At 28.4% G+C, this 26,627-nt stretch overlaps 2 protein-coding genes across 3 annotated transcripts; one reads left to right on the top strand and one right to left on the bottom strand.

Annotated features, from left to right (window-relative positions):
- The first annotated feature begins 22 nt into the window (after positions 1–22).
- LOC111307791 (Tetratricopeptide repeat (TPR)-like superfamily protein) lies at positions 23–7,153 on the top strand. The gene is made up of 2 exons (XM_089751939.1): positions 23–2,941; positions 3,818–7,153. Exon 1 carries the CDS (start codon positions 138–140, stop codon positions 2,295–2,297), a length of 2,160 nt encoding a protein of 719 aa, XP_089608065.1. The 5' UTR covers positions 23–137; the 3' UTR covers positions 2,298–2,941; positions 3,818–7,153.
- A 1,924-nt stretch (positions 7,154–9,077) lies between these two features.
- LOC111307790 (putative E3 ubiquitin-protein ligase ARI7) lies at positions 9,078–16,598 on the bottom strand. 2 transcript variants are annotated; one of them, XM_022906014.2, is made up of 15 exons: positions 16,258–16,598; positions 15,359–15,483; positions 14,960–15,065; positions 14,756–14,846; positions 14,290–14,462; positions 13,890–13,994; positions 13,708–13,796; positions 13,019–13,126; positions 12,172–12,262; positions 11,983–12,072; positions 11,163–11,210; positions 10,348–10,419; positions 10,163–10,262; positions 9,937–10,063; positions 9,078–9,660 (listed from the first exon to the last, which is right to left on the bottom strand). In XM_022906014.2, exons 1-15 carry the CDS (start codon positions 16,450–16,452, stop codon positions 9,459–9,461), a joined length of 1,722 nt encoding a protein of 573 aa, XP_022761749.2. In that variant the 5' UTR covers positions 16,453–16,598; the 3' UTR covers positions 9,078–9,458. The 2 variants fall into 2 exon arrangements, with proteins under 2 accessions (XP_022761749.2, XP_022761750.2); XM_022906015.2 differs by lacking the exon at positions 13,890–13,994 and having other exon boundaries at positions 16,258–16,589.
- Between the last annotated feature and the right edge of the window lie 10,029 nt (positions 16,599–26,627).

Genomic DNA, 26,627 nt, shown 5'->3' with positions numbered 1-26,627 from the left:
GCAAGCTGACAGCTTAAAAACCGTAACTTTAATATTAAAAATAAAAATAGCCGTCCGAAACAATAGAAAAACTGCCGATTACCGATCTTTAATATTTCTCTGAACTTTGAAATTCATGATCAATCATAGACTCCATAATGCTAACAAAACCAAAATCTTCAATTTTCTATAATCGCCTCTTTTTGCCCCTCAAAATTTCTATATCTTCACTCCACACCACAACAAAGAGCAATGTTGTCCTTAACTCTGTAAGAATCTGCAACAAAGCTACCAAATTTGTCGTTTATTGCAATACCCAGATCACTCAAAATGGAAGAAATGGTAATATCAGAGAAGCCGAATCAATTTTTAACCGCATGCCATTCAAAACCACCGTATCTTGGACTGCCATGTTGACCGCATATGCAGAAAATGGGCAAATTTCAAAAGCCCGTGACGTGTTCGATAAAATGCCGGAAAGAACAACATCTTCGTACAATGCGATGATCACGGCTTATAATAAGAATGGTTGCATGGTAGATGAAGCTTATAAGCTTTTCTGCAATATGTCTGAAAGGAATGCTGTGAGTTACGCCACGATGATCACAGGGTTTGTTAGTAAGGGAAGGTTTGATAAGGCTTTGGAGATTTACGAAAATACCCCTGGGAAATGGCGGGAACCTGTTTGTTCAAATGTATTGATAAAAGGGTTTTTGAAAATTGGGAGATTGGAGGAGGCAGTTGGCTTTTTCGAAGGTATGGCTCGGAGGGATGTTGTTTCTTGGAGTCTATTGGTTGATGGGTATTGCAAAAGTGGGAGAATTGTGGAGGCTAGAGAAACATTTGATAAGATGGTGGAGAGAAATGTGGTTACTTGGACAACAATGATTAATGGGTACCTGAAAATGGGATATTTAGACGGTGGTTTTGGTTTGTTTTCTAGTGTGAGAAAAGAAGAAGGGGTTTTGGTTAATTCTACTACTTTGACTATTATGCTTGAAGCTTGTGGACACTTTGATAGATATAGAGAAGGAATTCAAATGCATGGATTGGTTTTAAAGTTGGGATTTGAATCTTGTGTCTTTCTAGGGAATTCTATTATCACAATGTATTGTAGATTTGGTTGTGTTGATGCTGCTAACTTGGTATTTGATTTGATGACGAAGAAAGATTTGGTTTCTTGGAATTCTTTGATGATGGGTTATGTCCAAGAGAATGAAATTGATGAAGCTTATGAACTTTTTGAAAAGATGCCTAGAAAGGATGTAGTTTCTTGGACTACCATGATTATTGGGTTTTCTGGTAAAGGACAAACTGATAAAGCTGTCGAGTTGTTTAGAATGATGCCTGAGAAAGACAATGTTTCTTGGACTGCAGTAATTTCGGGGTTTGTGAGTAATGAGATGTATGAGGAGGCTTTTTGCTGGTTTGTTGAGATGCTTGAGAAATCAGTAAAACCAAATTCTCTTACTTTGAGCAGTTTGTTGAGTGCTTCGGCCAATTCAGCAATACTAAACCAAGGGCAGCAAATCCATGCACAAGCAATAAAGATGCATCTGGAATTTGATCTGTCAATTCAAAACTCACTTGTGTCAATGTATTCAAAATGTGGAAATGTAGCTGATGCCTATCAAATCTTTATGAGTATTAAAGAATTGAATATTATTTCTTTCAATTCAATGATTACTGGCTTTGCTCAAAATGGGTTTGGTGAAGAAGCTCTTAAATTATTTAGGAAAATGCAGAGTGAAGGCCAGGAGCCAAATCAGATAACCTTTCTTGCTGTTTTGTCTGCCTGCAACCATGTTGGACTTGTGAATGTAGGATGGGAATACTTTAAATCCATGAAATCCTTATATAACATAGAACCTGGGCCTGATCACTATTCATGCATGGTTGATCTCCTTGGCCGAGCTGGATTGTTTGATGAAGCTGTTGATTTAATTTATTCAATGCCTTTTAAACCACATGCTGGAGTTTGGGGAGCTCTCCTGGGAGCAAGCAGGACTTATCTCTGTCTTGATCTTGCAAAGCTTGCTGCTCAGCAGCTTAGTAAATTGGAACCTGATAGTGCAACCCCTTATGTTGTTTTGTCCTATTTATATTCTGTCCTGGGAAAGAAGAAAGATGGAGACCAAGTAAGAATAGACAAGAAATTAAAAGGGATAAAGAAGAGCCCAGGGTGTAGTTGGGTGATAGTTAAGGGTAAAACTCATTTGTTTCTCGCAGGAGACCAATCTCATAAGGATTCAGAAGAGATTAGAGTTACATTATGGAGAATTATGAAGGAAATGGAAGAGTTAGGTTGTTATAGATAAATTAATGGCTCCCTTTCTTATGTATGTATGATGAATGGTTCCTCTCTTCTTTGTCCTCCGTAGGTCTCTTCTGCTGTAATAGTTATTATTTAAGGCTTGTGGCTTTGTTTTGAAGCGCCCAACACTGGTTTTAAGGTTTTCCATGCCATTCTTCATATGTGAGCATTATGCACTGTAGATGAGGAAATCGAGAAGATAAAAGTGAAGAATGTTTTAAATGGAATGATGGTTGCTTAGCTTGAAATTCTCATTTGACCAGGTTTTTTGGTAAAAGGCTAAAAGATGTGTCCATTGTGGGGCTTTTATTGGATGAGAGAACCACGCTTACTGCCCCTTGTGGGTGTTGCTAGAGCTCACATCTAATTTACAGGTTACCCAGCATGTAAAATGGGTTCGTTTCCAGCCTCTTGGAAGTATGTAGAGCGCTAAGAGCAGTTTGTCATCCAAATCAAACCACTGTCACCACTGCTACTGCCAATAACATCATCGTCAATCCTTTCCTCAGCTTTGCCAATGTGAACAAAATGCCTTCACCATCAGTAGTGATGTTGCGTTGCTGCTGAAAGGAGCCAACTTGACCACCCTGTCTTTTTGTGCCGCACTGTGGTAACTTCCTTTTCTGTGTCAAGAATGTAGTTTATTCGGTAAGTGAGATTAGTAGCTCTACTTCGACCGTACTAGATGTATAGTCTCATATCTTTCCTCTGTTACCCATTTTGCGGATGCTAGTTTGAACTAGAATTATGAATTTATGATGGTTGCAAATCCTCAGAGGTAAGGGAAATGATATATGCTTTTTTCGTCTTCTTGTCAACAGGGTTGGACCTCCAGTTTGCCTCTTATGAATTATAGATTATGTTTACTTGAATGGGGAAACATGTGCTGTATAGTAGAGTTTATGTGATAGCTTGTCCTATGTTGACACAAAAATGTCAGAACTAACATGATACTTGCCAATTGCCATCACAAAGATCCCATCCATATTCTGTCTTTCATAACTGTGGCAGGAAACGGGGTTATCATAGCTGCCTTTAACTTTGATTTTTCTTTTTATTTTGGGGGGTGGGGGGAGCCATGGGGGGTGGAGGGCAGTGTTGGTTTTAATTTTCCTATCCTTTCATCACCCCGGTTTATATTCTCAGGCCTGCTAGGAAATTCATCAAAATACACAAAAAACCATGCCTGCATCTCAGGTGGTCCCTCAGGCCATAATGACAGAGCTTCCTTTTTCGCCTGTGACCTGATACAAATATTCCAGTATCTAACAAGGCTGCATTTTTTGTTTTATTGAGTATCTGCAATACTGGACTTGAACTGAAGTACTAATGATCAGAATGCATTTGGAGAGACATTTATTGATTGATGGTTGAATGAACAGTGTACATGGGTCCGCTTTATGTATAAAGGCTCTTCATGTTGGATATTATGCTTTTGTGTATGTTGCTTCATGTTATAAACTTAAACAGCAGCTTTTTATCTGCAAAACTAACAGAAAATTATATTTTCTTGTTCTTGAATAGGAACTGTGGTATTATTGCTTCATACAGTTTGTTTAGCATTGCTTTTGCCATGAACAAAGTTTTACTCTCTATCAATTGGTTAAATGGAAGACCATGAGGAAACAATGTGGCAGATCCTGTGCCCTTTTACTGCCCAGCTCTCTGCTGCTGGTGGTTATGTGGTCGGATTTGATGTTTGCCTTACTCATCTGAGTGTCTTCCTCTCATAAAATGCTCTATCCATTTTTGCCACTGTTTAAGAATCGGATATTCTGTCTTAATTGTTTCAGACAAAGCAGAGAGACACAAACCGAAAATACACATTGACGTGACATGGATGCACTCATGCACGCATGATTATAAATCATATTTCTTACTCATATGAAGCTGGTGGTTTGCACAAGAGAGCAGTTTCTTATGGAATATAAGACCAGAGTCAAATGCAACATAATATATGTGCTTAAATTCTTATCTGTTTTTTAAATTATTTTGCATTGATAAGTTGGTTAATAATTTATCAGTACATGCGGAGAAGTTGATTATTGTAGCACATGGTTATTGAAGACTCAAACACATCTAGATGTGATGTAGCAAACTTTAGACATGCTGAGCTTATTTGATGTATATGTGCATGGTTTATGCCATTATTTTGTTGCTTTCTTTCTTCTTTGTTCACAATAAACAAAAGTTGAACTTGCATAAAAGTTGTAAATTCCTTCCTTTCACTCTTGCGTGTTCTTTTGCAATTACTTTTTTCGCTTTTATTTGAGTGAAGTTGAGAAAAATCAGTATTGAATTTCAAAATTAGGTGCTGTTTCAGTACAGTAAGAGCAAGGCTCGGGATGGTGGAAGCTATCTGATACTACCGAGAAAATGAGGGTAGGTTGTTTGATGGAGCAGTTCAAGCATAAAAGGCCACTGTTTATGGTGTTCAACTAACATTTTACTTCTTGTTAAGGTTTCTGGTATGTTGTTAAGTCTAATTGCTTCTCAAAGTAAAACTTATAAAGTCATGAAACCCTATGTCAGCAAGGAAAGAATGTAGAGTAGACATGGTTTCCAATGTGAGGAGCAGTGGCCAGTGGGCCTTCTTTTGCTCATTTTGTTTGATTGTCAATGTCCTGGCTGAACATTTACTTGTTGAGAATGAGCAAAGGTTCCTGATGGTGGAGGAAACTGTAAAAGATTTTTTAAGCTGTTATAGTTAGCCAACCTTTCCAACAATACTGTGTTGGAAAGAACATGTGAGTGGTGGGGCATTCTTGTTCCTCAGTCTGGTTGCATACCATATAACCATTGGCATTTGATGATTTGAAAGAAAATACCCCACAAAGTGATTTATGGCAGGCTGTAAAGATGCTTTATGACTAGTATTGGTTGAGATTTATTGATGGATAGAATTTTCCAGTGTAAGATCACATAAAACATGAGAGAAAGGCTGCCATATAATGGCCAGTGGGAACTTATCTCAGTTGCATTTTTGCCCCCAGAAGGTTACTTATTCCCCAAATATTGATTTATTTATTACTCGGTTAATATATTGTCAATGACAGGCCATGGAAAATCTAGGTGTCATTTCCATATTGGCTGTCTTCAATGGAATGCAGAATTGGAATTCTCCCCCAATTGCCATTGTGGACATTATGATTAAAAGTTGAACATGAAATTGGGAAGAGGGGAGGCATTGGCGGATTCAGATGGCTCCCAAAATAAGCCCCAACATGCAACTCTTTAATGTGAGGCTTAAAATAAAGGCTTAGAATGGTTCATTTTTTAAATCAAGTATGGCCCTCTTGGTTCTCTGCTCTTGGATGATAATCAATTGCAATCGAATAGGGTATTTCAGATTTTACCTAACTTCTGAATCCCAGGAATAGAATTGTGCTCCTATCAAAAAGGGAATGGTGGGTGGGTTGGCTGGTTTGAGAGAAATGTTTCTAATGTTCTAATTGTTCACTGACTTTTGTCTCTTTAGGACCTATGGCATTGGTTAGTTTGTAATTTCAACTTGACATCTAATAAAAATAAAAGAAAAAAATTGTCTATTTTATACTTCTTTTTTTTTTTTTACAAATAAAGTCAGCCTGAAAATAATGAAAAGGATTACAGGAATTAGCCTGAAAATAATAAAAAGGATTACAGGAATTTGAACTTCTGTGCTACATACCATATAATTATATAAACTAATTGAATTAAACTATTTCAAGTTACACATATTGTTATTTTCTACTCTGATCTGATATATGCTTTTGGTTTGGATATTGTAATTTATTGAGGAAATCTGTCATTCTCCTCTTGCTCATAGTAAGCCCACAGGTTTGCTTGACTAAACACATGGCTGCCGGTTTTTAGCTTGATGTTGCCCATGGTCTTGGTACAGAAGGATATATGCAGAAGGAATATGCAATGTACCCAACTTTTGATTGAGAATTAGTTTTCTTTTTTCATCATTTAAGCTTATAGCTTATCACAAACCAAAATTCAAAGTCCAACAACTGGATCAAGTTGCACCCATTTGCAGGTAAGATTATCTTGGCTATGATTCACATGTATGATTGGACTTATCATTTTCAGTCCCAAAACATAGAATTCAAAAAAAAAAAAAAAAAACTTAAAATAGGTTCAGAGAACGTGCATACGTATGTTTCTGGCTCTGGGTCCCATGATGCATGAACCTTGAAAAGAAATCATATATTAAAGACAAAAAAGCAGCGTCCACATGACCCAAATTGGAAGTTGCATTGCATTTGTCCAACAAATGACTAAACAAAAAAAAAAACCTCCCCCCATTCCCACAATCCATACCTTTCAATCCTTTTCACCATCAGATTTTTTCTGTTTCTCTCTCTCACATCCTCTCTAATGAACTAACCATTCATTGAATTTTATTCAGCATCTTTCTTCCTATTTAAAATCTTCTAACCTCCTTTCTCTTCTCATCTTTGATCAGCTCTCTATCTCTCTCAGAAAAATGAATGCTTCATCAATTGTTTCAGCTTGTTCTGTCAAAGAAGAGATGTTACTCTCTTTTGCAATCTCAGTTCTTGTTTTCATCTATCTTTCCTTGGTTGTCATGGAGTCTCAATGGAACAACAAAGGAGTTTCTTGGTTGCCTCAAGATTGCTGCTTCCCAGTGCCTAAAATTTCAAACAAAATGGGTTTAGTAATTGATTCTAATGTGTCAAATGTGATGGAGATTGAAGGCTTCTTTCCTCAGCAACTTGCTTGCAGCAGATCAGAGCCATAAGAAAAAAAAGAAATAAGGCTTCAACATATGCTTTGTAAGGTTTATTCAAAGTTTGGATTAAGGTTCAATGTGAATTAAATTTTTATAAAGAAAAACTTATTACCATCCAATGGATAGCTTCAGATTTTTTTTCATTTTTACTGCTGATTATAATTAGTCATAATTAATTTGTTCTTAGTCCATTGATTAGCAAGGATTCATTCATTCAACTAATAAATTTAATTTTATGTGTTTGTTAAATAAACCCATTTATATGATTATAAATTTAATGATACAATCATTTCAGGGGTTCCTAGTTTTAGTTAAAATTTGATTATGGGTAAATTAATAATTAAGCAAACGTAACATTCATTATGATTCAAAAAAAATATTGAAGTATGCAAATTTTACATTCTTTATGATCCAAAGCACACGAACACGAATTTTAATTCAATTAATTTATATAATTATTATTTAAAAATAATATCTCATAAATTTGAAATTTAAAATATAATATTTACGATCTCTTCTCTTACCCTTAATTTGTGGTAAAGCTGCTTATATACTTGATCCAGGCTCTTTCACAAGAGAGGATTTAAATTTTATGATTTTAACAAATAGTTTGCTGTATCTTTCCAAAAAAAAAAATGGAAGCAGATGTTACATAGATAAATAAGGAATAAATTTGAGGCAAGGGTTGGAGAATTTTGAGCAACCAGGAGGGTTTCTGGCTGAAGATTCTGAAGGGAATTTATTTTCCCCATTGTTCTTTTCTGGAGGCTCCAAAATACATTACTTCTTGGGCTTGGAAATGTGTATGGGATGGGAAAGAAGTTTTAGAAATGAAATGTTCACATTTGAAGGGATAATTGAATTTCATTTTTTACGAGGTTTTACTTAAGGTTGTTAATGATCCGGATAGGATCGAATTCATTTTAATATTTTTTGACTATTATATAATATTATAAATTTTTAAAATTAATTTAAATTTGAATCAAATAATTATACGATTTAAATTAAATCGAACTGAATTTTATTAATTTAGTTTAATTTGATTTATTAATTTTTAAAGTTTAATTTTTTATATTATTTTAATATATTTAAGTAAATTTTGATATGAAATTATTATTTTTTTATAAATATTTAAAATATATATCTAAATTAAGAAAAATATATAATTTATTTTTTTTATTTTTTAATACGAAATTTAATTTGAACCTAATATATACATTTAACATTCAAATTTGATTTGAATCGAATAAAAAATATATATATATCTAAATCAAATCAAATTAAACATTATAATTTTAAATTAATTTTTTATTTTATAATTTTTTTTTCACCCCTGATTTCGAAGTTTTGACACAACACCTTGGCTGGATTGAGTATATAAAATTTGAATACTTCACGTATAAAATATAAATTCAAGTTTCGTTATTAGTAATTTTATTGTAAATCTTTTTGAAGCGTACAATTGACCATTTATTTTGACCCTAATTCTTGTCAATGAATTGTTCCATGCTGATGGAAGGTGCAATGTTTGAACAATTTCTTTAGTGACTGAAATTAGAGCCATTGCTTCCATCCCTGTAGGACCTGCACCTCAAAATGACCATTTAATTTGTCATCATACAAAAAAAAAAAAAAAAAGGACTGTCCACTGTCAAGTCTGGATACCATTTTCTTCATAATAGAAACCAAAAACAAGAAGTTTCGAGATTTGAGTTGTTCCATTAGGATTAAGATTATAAGCTCCGGATTTTCATTAAGTTTTTGTTTTGATAAAAGCTTTTTTTTTTTTTGGGCCCAGATAAAATGATGCTAAATACTGAATTTTTCCTAGATATGTTCATCTGTAAATTGTTTCAAGGCCTAATGATTGATCATGTTCCAGCTGATTTGAATACTCAAATTTGGTCCAAAGTTCAAGGTAAATCTTTATATAAAAATTTGTATAAAAACAGAACTTAAATCCCAATCGACCTCTAAAAGAACATTTCCCCTACAAATATTTTTATCACAATCCTAAAATTATTCAATCACAATAAAAAAATATATGTAAAAATTCACCATTTATAATTACGAACTCATAATTAGATCCTACACAGTTTTATTAAATTATGATTAACTAATTACAGGACAATAATCTAAGATGATGACATTTAACTTCCCTAAATGAACATATTTGCATTCAATGTCTATAAACACGCAATAGCATACCATATACTAAGTAACAAAGCCAAGTTGGCAGGTTATAATATATATATATATATATATATATATATATATATAGAGTGTACTATGTGTGCATATATATATACAGCAAAAGGACACACTTCCGAAGTAAGATAGGCTCCCTGAAGAAACAAAGTACTGGTGTTTTCATCGAGCAATGATTTATGGAACCCAGAACTAGAAGGAACAGCAGTTACAAGACTAATTACTCGTATCATCCACATTTCTGCTTGAACCACCAGTTTTAGAACCGCCTTTTCCCTTCCCACCTCTCCCCTTACTAGTCGCTCCCGTATTTTTTGAGCTTGTTGTCTTACTGCAAGCCGCAGCAGCCTGGGAGTCAACATCCGAAAGGCCATTCTCGAGTGCTCTAACCAAATTCTCAAAGTAATTTTTTGTCACGCTGTAAAAGAGAAATGTACCAGAAAATGAATCAGAAAACGCAGTCCAATCATTCCAGATCCAGCCCCTCTGATGAAACATTCTTGACTAAATATAATCTAAAGTACAAGAAAGAAGTTTGTGCATGTCAATGAAGGTACAAATGTGATGAACAAGTGGAAAATTCGGAAGTCACAGACTCTTCCAATGTAGATAAGATAGGGTTTTTTCGCCCCATAGCTTCAAGATGAGAAATATAAACACCAAATCATTCATTCAAAAGTAGATACAAACATACCTAGTTAGCCCAGCTAACTTTGAACGAAAGTCATCGAACTCCTTCGATGGGCCATCACCACTAAGAAATTTATTTAATTCCTTCTCAGCACACTGATGAAGCCTTTCCAAACCGAACTCAGCCTCCCCTAAACAAAATGCATAGTTGATCATGTTATTGATGGTTCAATTAGAAAAATAACTTTGCAATACGTAAGTACTCCCTCTAAGCATTTTTTTTTTTATACCTTGCAAGTATTCAAAAAACTGTCTCTTAGCATGCTCATCCTCGGGAAGGTAATATCCATATGCATAAGTCCATTTGAGAACTCGTCTGCATTCAACTATCTGCAACATTTGAAGTGTCAAAAAAAATGAATAATTATTTTTCTTAAAGTAAAAAGCAAATGGTGTTCATATGACTATGATTTACCTGAAGCCATGCTTCTGTTATAAACTTAAGCTGAGACTCAGGCGTGCATTGCAAGTCACTAAGCTTCTCAAGCTGGCAAAATTTAAGAAATTTGCTCAGAAATAAAAAAAATAAAAGAAAGAAAAAGAAAAAGAGGTATACATCAGATAGTATGAATGTAGCTACGAGGTCACTATCAATTTGAATGACAACATGTAACCATCTTAAAGCTGCTTTCTAACATAAAATGAAACCACTGCAGAACTTCCAAGCACAACTAACGATGCTGGAAAGCTGCTTCAAATAATTATAAGGTTCTTTATCATCATTAGATAACTCTAACAGTCTGTTTGGTAGGAAGGAAAGAAAGGAAAAGGGAAAGAAAAAGTTTCAATCTAGTGGTTGAGCTACAAAATAGCATGTTCTGTCATGAATCTCAACCATTAGATTAAAAAATTTTCCATCACTCCCCCTTTCCATCCTTCCTACCAAACTTGGCACAAGAGTTTATATATAACACATAATTCCTTAAAGAAACTGTTCTAATTGAACATTTGAAAACATAAACTAAACTAAGAAAAAGGCAGCAAAGTCACCTCATTATACAGTGAAAACTCCAAATTGTTTAAAAAGTTGCTTTTATTGAGAGTAAGTTTTCAATCTTCACTTGAAGAAAAAAAAATCAGAAGCCAATATAAATGACAAGTGACCCAACTACTTGAGCTAAAAAGATGTAGATGCAGAATCAAGCAAAAATAATACTACTAACAAAAGGGACAAAAAGGAATACCTAGATGCACATCTCAAAATTAAAAAGAGAAGAGGTAAGTACTTACTTGCACAGTTTGCATCTGATTTAAATCGGAAAGGGCCTTTTGTCTTGACTGCAAATAGGAACTTTCAGGTTATGCAAATTTATTATCAACAGCAAAATTCAATTTTTACCGATATAATCAAGACAAAAGAAACAAAAGGCAAAGCTTAGAAGGAACCAATCACAGAAGCGTATAACATCCAAAATAACATTTATAAAACAATTCCAATTTGTCATTTTCTACTAAACTATAACTATCTGAACAGATACTTTCCAATTGAATGCGGTTGCTAGTTACTACAATCTGAAGCAGAAGACAGGATCCTCTATTCCAAGTGCAATTTCAAAGGTTAAGAATTCGATGGCACTTCAAAGAGCAAAAGTCTCAAGAGTGCCATGTAATGTGAAAACAATAACCAAATAATGACTTCTTTTTTATATCTGGGATACCAAAGGCCTTGCATTCCTATAAAAGGGCTTGGCCATTTAAATTGTTTTCTTTCCCTACTTCCCCTCTTCATTGCCTGCTCTATCTTTTTTTAATTACATATGATAAATATAGGTGTTAGCTCATATAAAAGTAACTTTAGAAATCCAAGCTCATATAAAAGTAACTTTAGAAATCCTTGACATGTAAATACCATTGTTTGATACACAGGCACAGGAAGTTTCATGGTTGCAGGACACATCTAAAATTTGAGTCAGTTGCACTAATCAAGAAGCAGATAAAATCCAAAACACAGGTGTTGATTTAAGACAAACATTAAAGAAGAAAATTTATCAAGGGCCTATTCAGTGACAAATCAGGGGAAGAGTAAGACTTCTAAGTAGCATCTGCATACCAATTGATTGCTAGCCCAGCGTTCATAATAATGAGTGTATTTCTCCAAGGAGTTCTTTGCCATTTCTCGCCTTCTTTCAGCCTCATCATACTGCAAGCAATAAAATGAATCATGAGTCACAAGCTCAACCATTAGTCAAGCAGATGTTAAAAAGATAATGACCAAAAAAGACATTATTTGTCTCCATACCACTCCCTCCTGCTTAGCTGCTTCATAACGATTACAAGCATAGAAACCACCAGTTCTCTCACCATGTTCTGCCCATCCACCAAGACATAACCTGTATTTACATATAATTGAAATCCCATAAAGGTTACTAACGTTATATAAAGAGAAATACAGAAGCTAAACAGCTCAATTCATTCCTGATTTTTATGTTATTTGCTTTTAGGAGATATAAGTTTTGAGTGGATTATTTTTCAGGGACAGTCATAATTTCAGCAAATAATCCACCCTACGATTAATTTAATTATCTTGGAGAGTTTCAAATTATTCTAGGAGTTTAGTCTTATTTTCTCTGAGTCCAAGTTTGTTTACTTACTTTCTTTACTAGTTAGTTTCCTAGCATGAATCATAGTCCTAGTAAATTGGCCTTGGATTCTTTGTTAATCTTCACATTTTAGTAGGCTTTTAGCCAATGACATTAGAAGAATAGAAATTAATGGAAGCTTTTTAACCAATGAAATTACAAGAATCAAGATTATTAAGACATGGGTACTTAAAATACTATTGTATTTTTCTCTCTTTGCCCCTCCCCCTTCTAAATTTTTCTTTATTGCTACAGTATTCTTGGTTTACCATTCACAGCACACTACCTAGAATTTTCAGTAATCTTTACTGTCAATCAATCTTCTTAAAAGATTTATAATTGAACCAAATCTGGATTGATTCCTGAATCCTAGCCCTTATTCCTACTATAGCCATAAGCCTTGAAACCCCTAGCTCTAACTCTATCCCACTATAAACTCTCTTCCCAATTATTTCTCATTCATCAAGCTGTCTTTTCTCCTGGACCAACAAAGTATTTGAAGCTTACCAGCAGAACTCAAATTTACAAGGCGGTGTGCATGTCATATGCATACACCCTTGGTTCTTTTCAATTGGCCGTTTGCACTTGGGACAAGGTTTGGAATTAGCTAGTATCCTGAACATAGCATACAACAAAACTGATAAATAAGATAGCAAGATTTTCCACCATATTTTATCCAATCTACAAGAGAATTGACTATTTTAAATGAATGAAGGGCATAACATGAATAAAAATAAATAGCACTGGCTTTGGAATAAAAATTATTAATTAAAAGAAGTTAGCACTCAGTTATATAAAAGTTAATAATCTATCATTGTATGTGTTATCAGCAAAGAAAAATGAACTTAGTTTCACTATTTCCAAACCAATTAATAAATCATAACCTGGTTCAAATACCTCTTCTGCCTCCCCTTGCACCTTTTCTTAAGAAATAAGATAGCCACGTTAAAATACCAACAAGAACATGGAATGATGCAGGTAGATAGAAAGTCAAAGTGCAAAAATAGAAAAGAGGCCTCTTATAGAACCTTTTTCATTTTTCTCAATAACCAAGTTATATACTTATATATATAGCACATGTCACACCATGGAAAAACAATTATAGCACTTCATCCTAAATTCAGATGACGCGATATAAATCCATCAATCATAATCACAAGCAGAATGCTTCTTCAAGATGTACAATATATCTTTACCAATTCATGTTTTCTGACTCTGCACCATTCTTTAAAATCCACTTTGCCACAGTATTACAGTCAACAGGACGATGAGGTTCTTCAGTACACTGCAACCACGATTTGGTGAACTTAGACATCCAGAAGAGAATAATGCCCATGAAATCTAATCTAAAAAAATACAAAACCTAGAAGAAACTTACATTCCAACAAAAGCTATATGAGCATAAGCAGGAAACATCAAAATTTCCACTGCCGACAGTAAAATCAACAGCAAATTCACACCCCAGTGCAGGACACCACTTGGTCTAGTAGTGAACAAGAAGAAACAAGGACAAGAAAGATAGGAACATTAAGCAAAAAGAAATACCCATTAAAACTAAGGGAACTGGCAATTCATGCTCATTTATGCATTACATGTGCAAGTCCTAAGTAAAAAGGCAATGTGCATACATAAGATGCATTGCAAAGAGTCTACCAGACATGCATTGGTCCAGTCGTTAGCATACACTCAAGTTAAAATTATTGATGACTATTTCAAGGGGGAAAGGAATCATTCATTGTATCATATTAGTTTATCTCAGGGTTTTAATACAAACAAACCTTCCTGTTGTCTTCAATATAAGACCTGAGTAGATAACGAGAATACTTTTCCTTTTCTTCACAAGTTGCCAATTTATCAATCATATCTTGGCCAACAGCAGCATTACAAGATGGATCAGGACATCTCAGCGATAAACATCCAGGACCATCATTAATGGTTGAGCTAATGTAGCCTACCATAAAAAACCAAATGTAGCAACAAAAAGTATAAAGCAAATCTTTCGTGTCAAAAAGCATAAGAAAAGAAAAGGATGAAGTACTTAGAATAACAAAGACAAAGTACATTGCATTTAATATATATTAGCTACCTAATATATGAAAATCAAACCTTGATTAAACGGTGGTATGTTATTAAGCCAATATTTATCAGAAACTTTAATTTCAAAGAAAGGGAAATAATTTGCATGCAACCATCACTTAGATTAGATTGAAAATTTGCTTATCAAGCACAGCATAAGAAAGATACCTCCCCAGCAAGCTCGGCAAAAAGGGTGACCACAAGCAGCTGAGGTAATATTGTCACGCGGAAGAGATTCAAAACAAATCCCACAAGTGAGCTGGTTGGGAAGTAACAAGATGTGTCATAGGTAGGTAACCCACAAAGGCAAAAAAATAAGAAAAGAACAAGTTTCCAAAAGAATAAGCCAATCCATAAATCTATAGAACTTACTTCTCCAGCATTGGATAATTGAACAACTGGTCTCTCCAACAATCCAACAGATTGTCGTACTCCTTCTTCATCAGCAAACCATTCATCGTGCACTTTACTGACACTCCTGCATTACCAACCATGATCAGGAAAACAAGTTTCAAGAAACTCATAATACAAAAAGCCTAATGCATGAAAGTTGTAGCATGCAAAAGCAACCACATCCACCTTTCCACGATAGTAGAATGGCTCACTTGCTACATTTTATACAGAAAGGACACCTAAATGGTGCAAAAAACTAAGACTCAAAACAGAAGACATATACAAACTTGAGAATTATACAAGCAAACAAATGTGAATAGTGCAATAGTAACCTCAATATCACCAAAAGAACAGAAGAATGGAGAACAAATATATTACCAATTATAGTGACGGAGCAAAATGGTTGCATCAAATCTTGATATTGAAAGAACAGTAGAAACCTTAGAAATATCATCCTCCTGTCGTTGTTTTATATCTGCTTCATTCAAAACAGTATAACCTAGCTGAAATAGTAAACAACAGCATGTTAATAATGGTAATAAAGCATGAAGCACTGACGTTAAAAACCCTTCCAAACACTAATGTTTCTGATTTTCCGAACTTTGAACATGTGAAGCCTGTGACTCTCCTATCGACCAGAAAGAACATAGTCGACAAGTAATGAGTGCCCACAGTTCTATTCATCACTAACAACACAAACCCCAAAATCAAACCATAAATATTTCATCATAATATCAAAATCAAGATGTAACTTAACGACCAATTTGAATTCCAAATCACTCAAAGACAAAATAAAAATCAAGAAAAACATCAGCATTGCCAACTCCTTATGCCAATCACTGCCTCTTTAGGGATGGTAACTGCCAAATCATTCAAAAATAATCCTCAGGCCCGAAAACAGTCCATGATCAGCTCCATAAATTTCTTTTTCATCATAGTACCACTGATCTAATCAGCAAAAGGATATAAATTTCCAAACATTGCCTTGAATTATCTTTATTCTTTCTACTTTTAGTATTTTCAGGTGTTTCCGCCTCAACTTTTCGCAACTAATTTCACTAAAAATTCAATCTTTCTTTTATTGATTTACCTAAATTGTCTTTACAATTCAAAATTAAACTATCTTTAATTCCATGAAATTTATTTAGAAACTTCAAATTCAATAACACGGTCTAGAATTAATACAACCAAAAAAAAGTTTTTTTTCAGAGACAATTATTTTAAAAAAAAAAGCTTTTTTTCTTTTTCTTTGTGGAATCGGAAAAAAAAAAGATGACCTGAGGGCGACGAGAAACGAGGGCGTCTTGATCATCGTCGTCGTCGTCTTCAAGTAAACCGTAATCACCGTCATCGTCGGAGCAATAATCGTTGTCGTTATCATTAGGGTCGTCGTAATAGTCGCTATAATCGCCGCTGTAAAAATCGTCTTCCATCGAGACTGAATCATCAACCATGTCGTCGTCCGACTCCATGCCGACAACCTAAGACGACATGGTCTTGTTTGGATGGAGAGAGAAGAAAAAAAGCTCAGGTAGAAGTGAGAAGGAAAACTAGGTAAGAAAGTTTTTAATGAATTAGGTGTAAAGTAAGAGGAAGGGACTAAAGCCTTTTTTATTATAAAAAATAAGGATATATATATATATATATATATTTAAACGTCATATGCTTTTGACACGTAAAATAATAAATAAAAATAAATTCAAATAAAAAGATAAAATTTTGTAATTTTATTATTAAGATATTTTAAAAATAAATAATAATTTTTTATTATTTCATTTTTACATATCATTGGATTTTTTAAAAATCAATTTTAATATATAGTAACCACCTAGAATCTTAATTAATATCAATCCAAGCATTGAAGATTCAATATCGAATTCTATAAATATTTAAATTTTAATATTTATAATTATTTTATTTTTTTTTAGATTACAATCTGGTTCATAAAAATAAAAATAAAAAGATATTTGAGGAATTAGGTCAAATCTTGCTTTTCGAATAAAAAAAGTGGGGAGAAACCTATAACCCGATTTGCAGGCGGAATTTGGGTGGGGAAATGGAAAAACAATTGAGTTTGGATTGAAAAAAATCAGAAGGGTTAGAAAAAAAAGTATAAAGAAAACGAGAGAAGGATAGTGGGGGACCGGCGTGGGTAAAATACCAAAGAGTTGATTGGTTAGACGGGAGTTGGACCGGTTGGGGTTGTTGCCACCATACTTTCCAAGTGAGAAATGTAAAGTTAAAACAGGAAAAAGATTGTAAAGTTGAGACGATGAATGTTAAAATTTAGATCAAATCATTTAAAATATAATATAAAAATAATATAATTTAAAATTTTAAAAAAATTATAAATAAATTTAATAAAATAAAAAATATATATTTTATATTTTCGTATCGATATAAATTATGATATATAATTTTTATATAAAATATTATATGAATATAATATTTTACACAACACAATAACATAAATTATCAAGTCTATTAAAATTTTATGCTTTTCACCTTAAGACGCTTTAAAGAAAACATATTGATATGAGTTCTAAATTCGGTATCTTTTTTTCTCTTTTTGTAAGGACTTTGTGTTTTTATGAACAAAAAAATATTTAATTTCATAATTTCTTATTATTATTATTATTATTTATAAGAAAAAAATTTGGAGGTAGATAAGCTACTTAATCTCTTAAATTAAGATAATATGTGATGTACCTGACAGCTTAAGATAGGTGGTTACAAATCGTGCATTCGAAATAACTTCAATAAAAATAATACTTAAATCTAAAACTTTTTCATCAAGGAGAACGACTTTAACTGATTGAACCAACAATTTGTTAATATCAATTTATTATTAAATTAACTATTAAGAGATAATAAATACAATTTTTAAATTTTTTAATTTATCTTTAATTTTTTAATTTTATCTAATTTGTGTTTAATTCCTCTCGAAATTATAACATTCAAAAAATTAATCAATATATATATATATATATATAATTTTAGCCATTGATATTTATATGGCATTAAAGTTTGAAAAAGATTCTTCGATGCATAAATTAAAATAATATGTATTTTATTTATATAAAATTATACATTTGAAATTAACGACCAATGAAAAATCAATTATAAAATTTGAATCTAAAATAATTTATTATCAAAACAAATGAATTTATTAATTAAATTAATCTCTAATTAGTAGAAACGAAAATAAAAATATTAAAAATTACATATAATAATCTTCTTCAAAAAAAATTGTATAAAAAATCTTGTTTATTATTTTGTATCATACTGTTAATTTAAATATAATCTAAAAGATTATGATGATTTTTAAATAAAACGTTGCCGCATAAACTTTATAAACCAATATGCATGGTGGATTGAAAAAATCAATTAGATATTTGTTATTATTCTTAAACAAAACAATGAATTTGAATAACTTTTCCATTGTCTCCGAGTGATTATATGTGGTTTTAATCACATATATTATGAGGGTGGATCACGTCTTGCTATGATTGTGACAAAGTGGAACCACAAGGGAATTGACCAAAAGGAGATAATCACGTGGCAGCATTTATGGTAACATTTTTTTTATTATAATACTATAATTATTTAATTTAGAGCATATTCAAATTGAATTGCGGGGATATGGTAAAATGTCATTATCAAAATTTGTTATTCAAAGTTTGAATTTGGTTTGAGTTAAATATTAAAATTATTTAAATTTATTTGATTAGATTTATTTATTTAATAAAAATATTTTAAATTAATTTTAAATTCAATTATTTATATATAAATTTGAATTTAAATTAATATATATATAAATAAAATAATAATTTTTAATTAAAATATAAAAAATCAATTAAATTTGTAAGTTATTTAAATTATGTATTAAAAATATCCGAATTTCATTCACTCAATAAATTAAATTATTCAAATTTTAGTTTCGTTTAATAATAATTAATTTAAATTTAAATTTTATTTGAATTAAATTTAAATAATTTATGAATATTAATATATTATTTTCATTTTAATCCAATCAAAATAAAAATTTTTATAAAAAATTATTACTTATAAATATGAATTATATACCGGATCCAACATAATTTTAATTTAAAATTAATTAATTATAATATAATAATTATAAATGAAACGTTCTCTAATCACCCGGAATAGTTGGAGATGATACAGTCTATCCACCATGTTTTCGCTCACTTCACATCTTCCCCTAATTCACTGTACTTCAAGGTCAGCGCTACGACACGATAAAAGGTTAGATTTGTTGGTTATTGAACGATGGATGGCTTACGTAACAAAGAAAATGTTTTTTTTTTTTTTCATTTTTTTGAGTAATAAAATAAGTTTTGTTTAAAAAAGTAGAGTATTTTTTATTTTTATTTTTTGAAAAATAAAAAATACGAGTGAAAATATTTTTGATAATTAAAAACGAAAATAATTTTTAAAAAATAAAAATAAGTTAAAATATAAAAAAATATGTTTCTAATTATGAAATATATTATTTTTTTCTTTATATTTTGTAAATCATCATATTTGATGCTTTTTAATGTCATTAATTAATTAATATATATTATATTTATAATTAAATGTCATTAATAATAATATCATTCAATATTTTATTTATTTTCTTATTTTAGTATTTTTAAAAATAATTTTATTTTCATTTATCAACTATTTTTTTTAAAAATAAAAAATAAAATATTATTCTAAAAAATAAAAATAAAAACAAAATTTATTTTTTCAAACGAACCACAACCTAATATTTCCTAAATTTGTTAAACCTAACGCAAACAAATCCACTTGCGTTAATTCGGGCCAACTAATTTGGGCCATCAAGGACTTTTGCATGGCCCAAAGTGTATCTATTTCTATGTTGAGATTTTGGCAAAATATTGGCAAACAAAGAACTCAAAGTTTGTCTCCTTTAAGGAGAGGCCATAGGCCCATATGGCCCAACTCTTTCTTTCTTAGTGTTTGTGTTTTTAACTTTTTATTACTAATAAAAAATAAATTTTTTGTTGATGAATTTCAAGCACTTGCACCACTCCAAAACATAATTAAATTTAAATGGCATATACAAAATCTACTTCATAGAGCGCAAGTATATATTTATGTCAATTTTCTTTTAGCATTTTATATTATTAAAATTTGAATTTTGATCGCTGAAGGTTTCGTTTGTTTCACAAAAAATGACTTTTGAAAAATATTTATATTTTCTAAATTGAAAAAAAAAATTTTTTTGTTTGAATGAGTTAATGAAAAATATTTTTTGTTATTTGGTTGATTTCTGGAAATTTTATTTTTTAAATAATATTAATATAACTATTAAAATATTAAAAATTATTTATTATTAAAGTATATTGAAATTGTTTATTATTAAAATTATTAATATTCAAATTTAATTATATTTTAATAATGGTATTTAATATTAAAATATTATATTAATAAAAAATATTTAAAATAAAACTATTTAATTATTTTTTATATTATTTATTAATATATTATAATATTTATTTATTAATATATTACATTAATAGTATATTATTTATTAATATAATATTGTTTATAAGTAAAATTATGCACAAATGAATTGATAAATAATTTTATTCATAAACAGTTCTTTTTTAAAAAATATCTTTCTCTTTTTAAATTCATAAAATAATTTCCAAAAAAATTACCTTATTTTTCGTTAACTAGTTAGTTTTCTGCCAAATAAATACATGAAAATACAAAAATTATTTTTTGAAAATTATTTTTCTCAAAACAAATGAAGTTTAAAAATTCAATACTTTACTAACAAATCACAATATATTATTGTGAAGATATTGGATTGAGCCTAAAATGAAATAACCGAGCGAGACTTAAGATACATGACGTGTAGTAAATAGTAATTTTTAATTCTCCTAATCTTTCTTTTAACTTTCTAAACTTCATACATACAATAGAAGTTAAATTCTTATTCTATTTTTTTTCTATTAAAGAAAATTCAAGGGCAAATAAATTGGTTCAACTTTAATGCTAGGACAAGATAAGCATCTCAAAAAGCTTCATTGGTTCCATTCCAAATTAGCATCAATAAGGGTTCACCAACAAAATTTTAATTTGGACATTTCATTTCATAATGAGAAAGAGCGAACTCAACTAATAAAACCAGCTAGTTACTGCCTTCTTCTTATTCTAATCTCATTCTTCTCATCTTAAAACTTGAATTTCATACCCATAATTTAAACTTCTTAGCCAATTTCAAAACTCATATGTTAAAACAAAAGTGTTTCATCTCAATAAAATCCTTTTAAGGATAAATTATTTATTCGATCTAAAAGTTTTATTTTGATTTAAATCAAATTTTAGACAAAATTTTTTTTAGAATCAATCTGGTTTAACTTGAAATATTGAATTGAAGAGTAAGTTTAGAAAATGCCATAGATAAAGCATCAAGCCTCTTGGTTCAAATGATAAAAAATTTGATCTTTTTTAGTAAAATTTTAATTTCAAGTATGTGAATAAAAAAATAAGTTTAAAAAAATTTATTTCTTTTATAAACTGAAACTCAACTCGTTTTAAATTAATCAAAACTCAAAATAACCATCGAACATAAAAAAATATAACGAAAAGAATTAGTTTCTTATCTTAACCTTCCTAAAAAAAAAATCAAGATTGTAAAAATGCATAGACATTTTTCTATGAACAATAGCAAGTACATTTATCAATAAGTGATGGATTTGATTTAATCAATTAAGATTTATTTTTTTAATAAAAAAAATAAATTCAAATTTTATTAGTGATCACTTATTAAAATTATATCGGATACATAATTTATAATCACTTATTTTAAATTATTAAATATAATATATTTTATTTTAATTTAAAAAATTAAATAATTTATCTATTTTTGATTTTTTTTCTTATAAAAAAAATAGTAAGTACGTTTGTTTTAGATAGGCGGGAAGGAGCATGAAGTACGAGATGTTGGGGTGAAGACATAATTGCACGTACACATGAACGGTGGTGAAATTTCTGCAAAAAAAAAAAGATAAAAAGAAATGGGTGGCCTTCTTTGAGAGCCACACAAATTGAGAGGTGACATTGATGGAATATTTTAAGCTGTCTACTTCCTCTGCATTATTTCATCGTACAATTGTTTCTTTGTGCACGTGACACTGGTTCAGAGTACCTCTCCTTATCAGTCAAAAAAAGAAAAGTATGGATTGAAAATAATTTTGATAATTAATATTTTATATTGTATAAAGTATTAATAATTTTTATATTTTTATTATATTTTATATAAAAAATATATTTTATATTTTATATCATGAAATATATTTTTTATTTTATTAAATTTATATATAACTTTTATTAAAATTTTAATCTTTTTATTTTTATATCTTTTTTATATTTTTATTATATTATTGTGTTATATTTTAAACTAATTTAATATCCATGTAATATATGGATTATCTTGCTTTATTAATTTATTTTTAATTACTATTCAATCAATTATTTTTTAATTGTAATTAAAAATTTTTTTTTAATAAATTTAGTTTATGATGTAACAAGTTAAAAATTAATTATCATTTAATATAGTTATTTGTTATCTATTTAATAAAGTAATCATAAATAATTTATTTGTATACAAAAATTTATATTCATGATAACACGAAATATCATTTTTTATTTTATATTATTTATCGTATAAATATATTTAAAAATTTATTAGTTATTTAAAATTTTAAAATTTACAAGAAAGACAAAATCATATATATCTAACTATCTATGCTTGAAATTAATTTATAGTTAAAATACAATGAAAAAAATCCTAAAAATTATGGTTAATTATAAGTTTTTTCAAATAATCATAAATTATTTTTTTTTTAATTTCAATTGTTTTTTTCTTACCAAATAATCTCATACACTTTAAGTATGATAATATTATTTATCATATGAAAATATATAATTTTATATCAATTAAATCTTAGAAAGTTAGTTAAATAAGTTTAATTTAATTAAACTAATTAAAATAAATTAAGAAAATATGTATTTTTAAATTTATATTCATCTTTGATTAATGAATATTTTTCAAAATTCAAGCACATGAAGAAAAAAACACAAATGGACCATAATTGAATATAATTTTTTAATTTTATTGTGGTAAGATTATAGGTTGAATTTAGGATTTTATGCACAACTTCTTAAGTATGGATTGAAAACATTATTATATTAAAAAATTATTTAATTTTAAATTTAAAATATATTTAATATTACAAAAATTTTAACATTTTAATAATAAATATAAATTCAATAAGTGATTAGAATCAGACTTGAAATAGAATTTAAAATTTAAAAATGTTTATAATTGGATGCCACCAAATTCATGGCACTTATTAATTTTTTAAATTAATATTTTTTAAAAATTATGTTTAAAAACTATAAAGTGCTTACTAAATGACATTTGATTTGAAAAAAAAAAAAAGAAATCAAATTAGATTTCAATTTATCCTAACTTTTTTTATAAATAAAAAAAATATTATGACTTTGAAAAGGAAAAAGTATAGCAGATTACGAATTTTTATACAAAATCATAATTGATGTGTTAATTATATTACATACATGAAATATGATTTCAAAATTCAACTATTTCTTCTTATTTGTAATAATATTTTGATATAAATAATAGGTTCAAATCAATCTAATCAAGTAAACTATTAATAAAAGTGATTTTGCATATTATGAGAAAGCTGAATTAAGAGAAAAAAAATATTACCTGATTGAATTAAGAGTTAAATATATATAAAAAAAAAGTTTATAGATAGTACTTACAAAATTAAAAAAAATATTTTTTGTAACTTTGCACTTTGTAATATATAAAAAAAAATCAATTAAAAAAATATTAATTAATAAAGTCAAGAATCAAAAGCAAGGAAAAAAGGTCCGTAGACAGCATATATAAAATATAAGAATATATATGTTTATATAACTCTATATCTTGTAATATATATAAAAAAAAGGTTGCTTACTTTAAATATCTAAAAAATAAAAAATAAACACTTCTATAACTTCCACTTTTTAATATAAAAAGAAAACAAGGCAACACAAAAATAAAGAACAATGAAAAAAAAATCAAATTGATGTTAAAGTATGATATTAAATAATCATTTATAAATTATTAAAATATTAAATTTTATCCTTTTAATTAATAAAAAATTATCATGAAATATATTAAGATAAAATTATATTTGATATTTTTAAAATTTAAGATATATATAAAAAATAAAAAAAAATATTATTGTCATAATTGAAAATGATAGGTAAAGTTTTTTATATTCTAAGGGCAAACTTTACAATTATTAATACTATAAATTTAATTGTAAAGGCAACAAAAATATAAACATTTCAAAATGTGACACTAATTATAGATCAAGAATAATTGTACTTTTTCACTCGTTATTTGGTCATTTAAGATTAATCTCATGTCCAGACACATACATATAACTAATTATTAGAAAATTATTAGAAACTTAAAATTTAAAAATAAAAATATATATTTAAAGGTGTATTTGACAAATAAAGATGATTTTTTTAGTAAAAAGAAAAACTTTGGATAATTTAAAATTTTAAAATAAATATATCTTAAAAAGATTTGGATAACCAATAAATTTTTTTTAAAAAATTATTTAATCCATAACAAAAAATAAGAATTAATTTTACTTATTTAAATAAAATATTAGTAAAATAAAAATAATAATTTTATCCTTTTAATTATTTTAAATCTAAATGATTTTTCCTTTAAATTTTATAAATTTTGGATAATTAAATAAAATTTAAAATTTATTTTTTGATAAAGAGTCTAAAATTAAAAAATATATTATATATCATTATTAAAAAAAATTTACTAATTTTTTGAAGTATCAAAAAGCAAAACTATCCACATAAATATTAACATAAGTAAATTTTATCTTATAATTATATATGATATAATAATATATATGTATATATACTAGATTATCTAATCAGAGAACAAGACAAAGAAGACTGTAGAATTTTTTTTTATCCTACATAAATTAAGTGAAACTCGTGAATTTGATGAGCTAGCAGTTCATAACATGAACAGGACAAAGCATTTTCGTAAAAATAATATATAATTTTTATAATAAATTTTAATAATTTTAAATATGATATAATAATATGATAAAAATAATTTAATTTAAAATTTTACTAAAATATAAATTATATTTAACATATAAACATAAATTATGATATGATAAAATTTATATTTTATATATTAAATATAAAATAAATAAATAAAAGTTTACTTCAAGGTAATAAAAAGGAAAAATGAGGAGGAAAATGAAAATTCTTACAAAGAAACGAAGGCATTGATTGAAGTTATTAAGGTTTTGCCGTACAGCAAAGTATTGTTTGTCCATCAGCCCATTATTGTTATTATATTTCCAATTGACAATGATATATTTTTGCATTGTTAAATAAAAAAACAAGTGGTGGCAGAGGTTATACAAATGGGTGGTGACTGTGACACCAACTGTCACCTTTTGTGTGGTAGCAACACATTATTTTTGTGGGCTATTTCACGCTCTTAAGATTTAATAATTTATGTATTTATGTTTATAAAATATTAAAATTTACGTATTTATATTATATTTTATATAAAATTTATGTATTATAATTTATATTAATATAAAAATATAAAATATATATTTTTAATTTAATTAAATTTATATATAATAATTATTAAAATATTAAATTAAATTATATTTATATCATACTTCTGTATTATATTTTAAAATTTTATATTTATTTGAAATATTTATAAAATAAATAATATTGTAATAATTTTTGCAATAAAGATCATAGCAATTAGAATTTAAAATTATAAAATTTATTAAATAATATTTTTTAAATATAATTACATAAATTAATTTAATTAAATTTTGATTTGAGCTCAATCAACCAGTTATATGATCTTGAAAGTGGGATCAAGGAAATTATAGAAAAAAATTAAATTGAAATATCCATAAAAAAAATAAAGATTAGATTGAAATAATGTTTCCATGAAAAAGAACCCAAAAATAAAAGAAGATTGGATTGAAAAAACTTTTATGAGATGATAGGAGTGATAGGACAATGATTATAATATATGCTTTGAAAATGGTAAATAGATAAGGTAAGTGATAAGGGCTTTGATTATTAAATAATGGAGATTAGCATCGGTTATTAACTAAGTGATAAGGGTTTGATTATTAACTAATACGTGGTTCACAGAATTTGAGAAAATGAGTATTAGCATTGATGTTTTTTATAATTAAATTTGATTATTTGTATATTTATATTATATAAAATATTAAAATTATTTATTTATTTTGTATTTTATATAAAAATTATGTATTATAATTTATGTTAATATAAAATTATAAAATATACTTTTTTATTTTATTAAATTTATATATAATTATTAATATAATTTTAAATTGGCTTTAAAAAATTTGTTTAATAGACCTTTGTTGAGTTTTCAACTCTAAATCATTTTGCTTATGACAACTATTGCCTTATGCACATAATGGGCTGTATATTTTATTTATTAATTAAAATTCATATGCAGGAAATCTCAATCTGAAATCAT

The sequence above is a fragment of the Durio zibethinus genome, chromosome 22 (assembly GCF_047325235.1).
Source record: "Durio zibethinus cultivar Kanyao isolate XHJ-2024 chromosome 22, ASM4732523v1, whole genome shotgun sequence".
NCBI lineage: Eukaryota > Viridiplantae > Streptophyta > Magnoliopsida > Malvales > Malvaceae > Durio > Durio zibethinus.
The sequence above is the reverse complement of the archived record's forward strand: the minus strand, read 5'-3'. Positions and strand labels throughout refer to the sequence as shown.

Excerpts from the sequence above, each read along its gene's own strand:
- LOC111307791 (XM_089751939.1), top strand. The coding sequence starts at position 138 with ATGCTAACAAAACCAAAATCTTCAATTTTCTATAATCGCCTCTTTTTG.
- LOC111307790 (XM_022906014.2), bottom strand. The coding sequence starts at position 16,452 with ATGGAGTCGGACGACGACATGGTTGATGATTCAGTCTCGATGGAAGAC. Across the intron at positions 14,847-14,959 it reads AATTATCCAATGCTGGAGAA|CTCACTTGTGGGATTTGTTT; the intron begins GTAAGTTCTATA and ends CTTCCCAACCAG. Across the intron at positions 13,127-13,707 it reads GAGTCAGAAAACATGAATTG|GATACTAGCTAATTCCAAAC; the intron begins GTAAAGATATAT and ends TGCTATGTTCAG.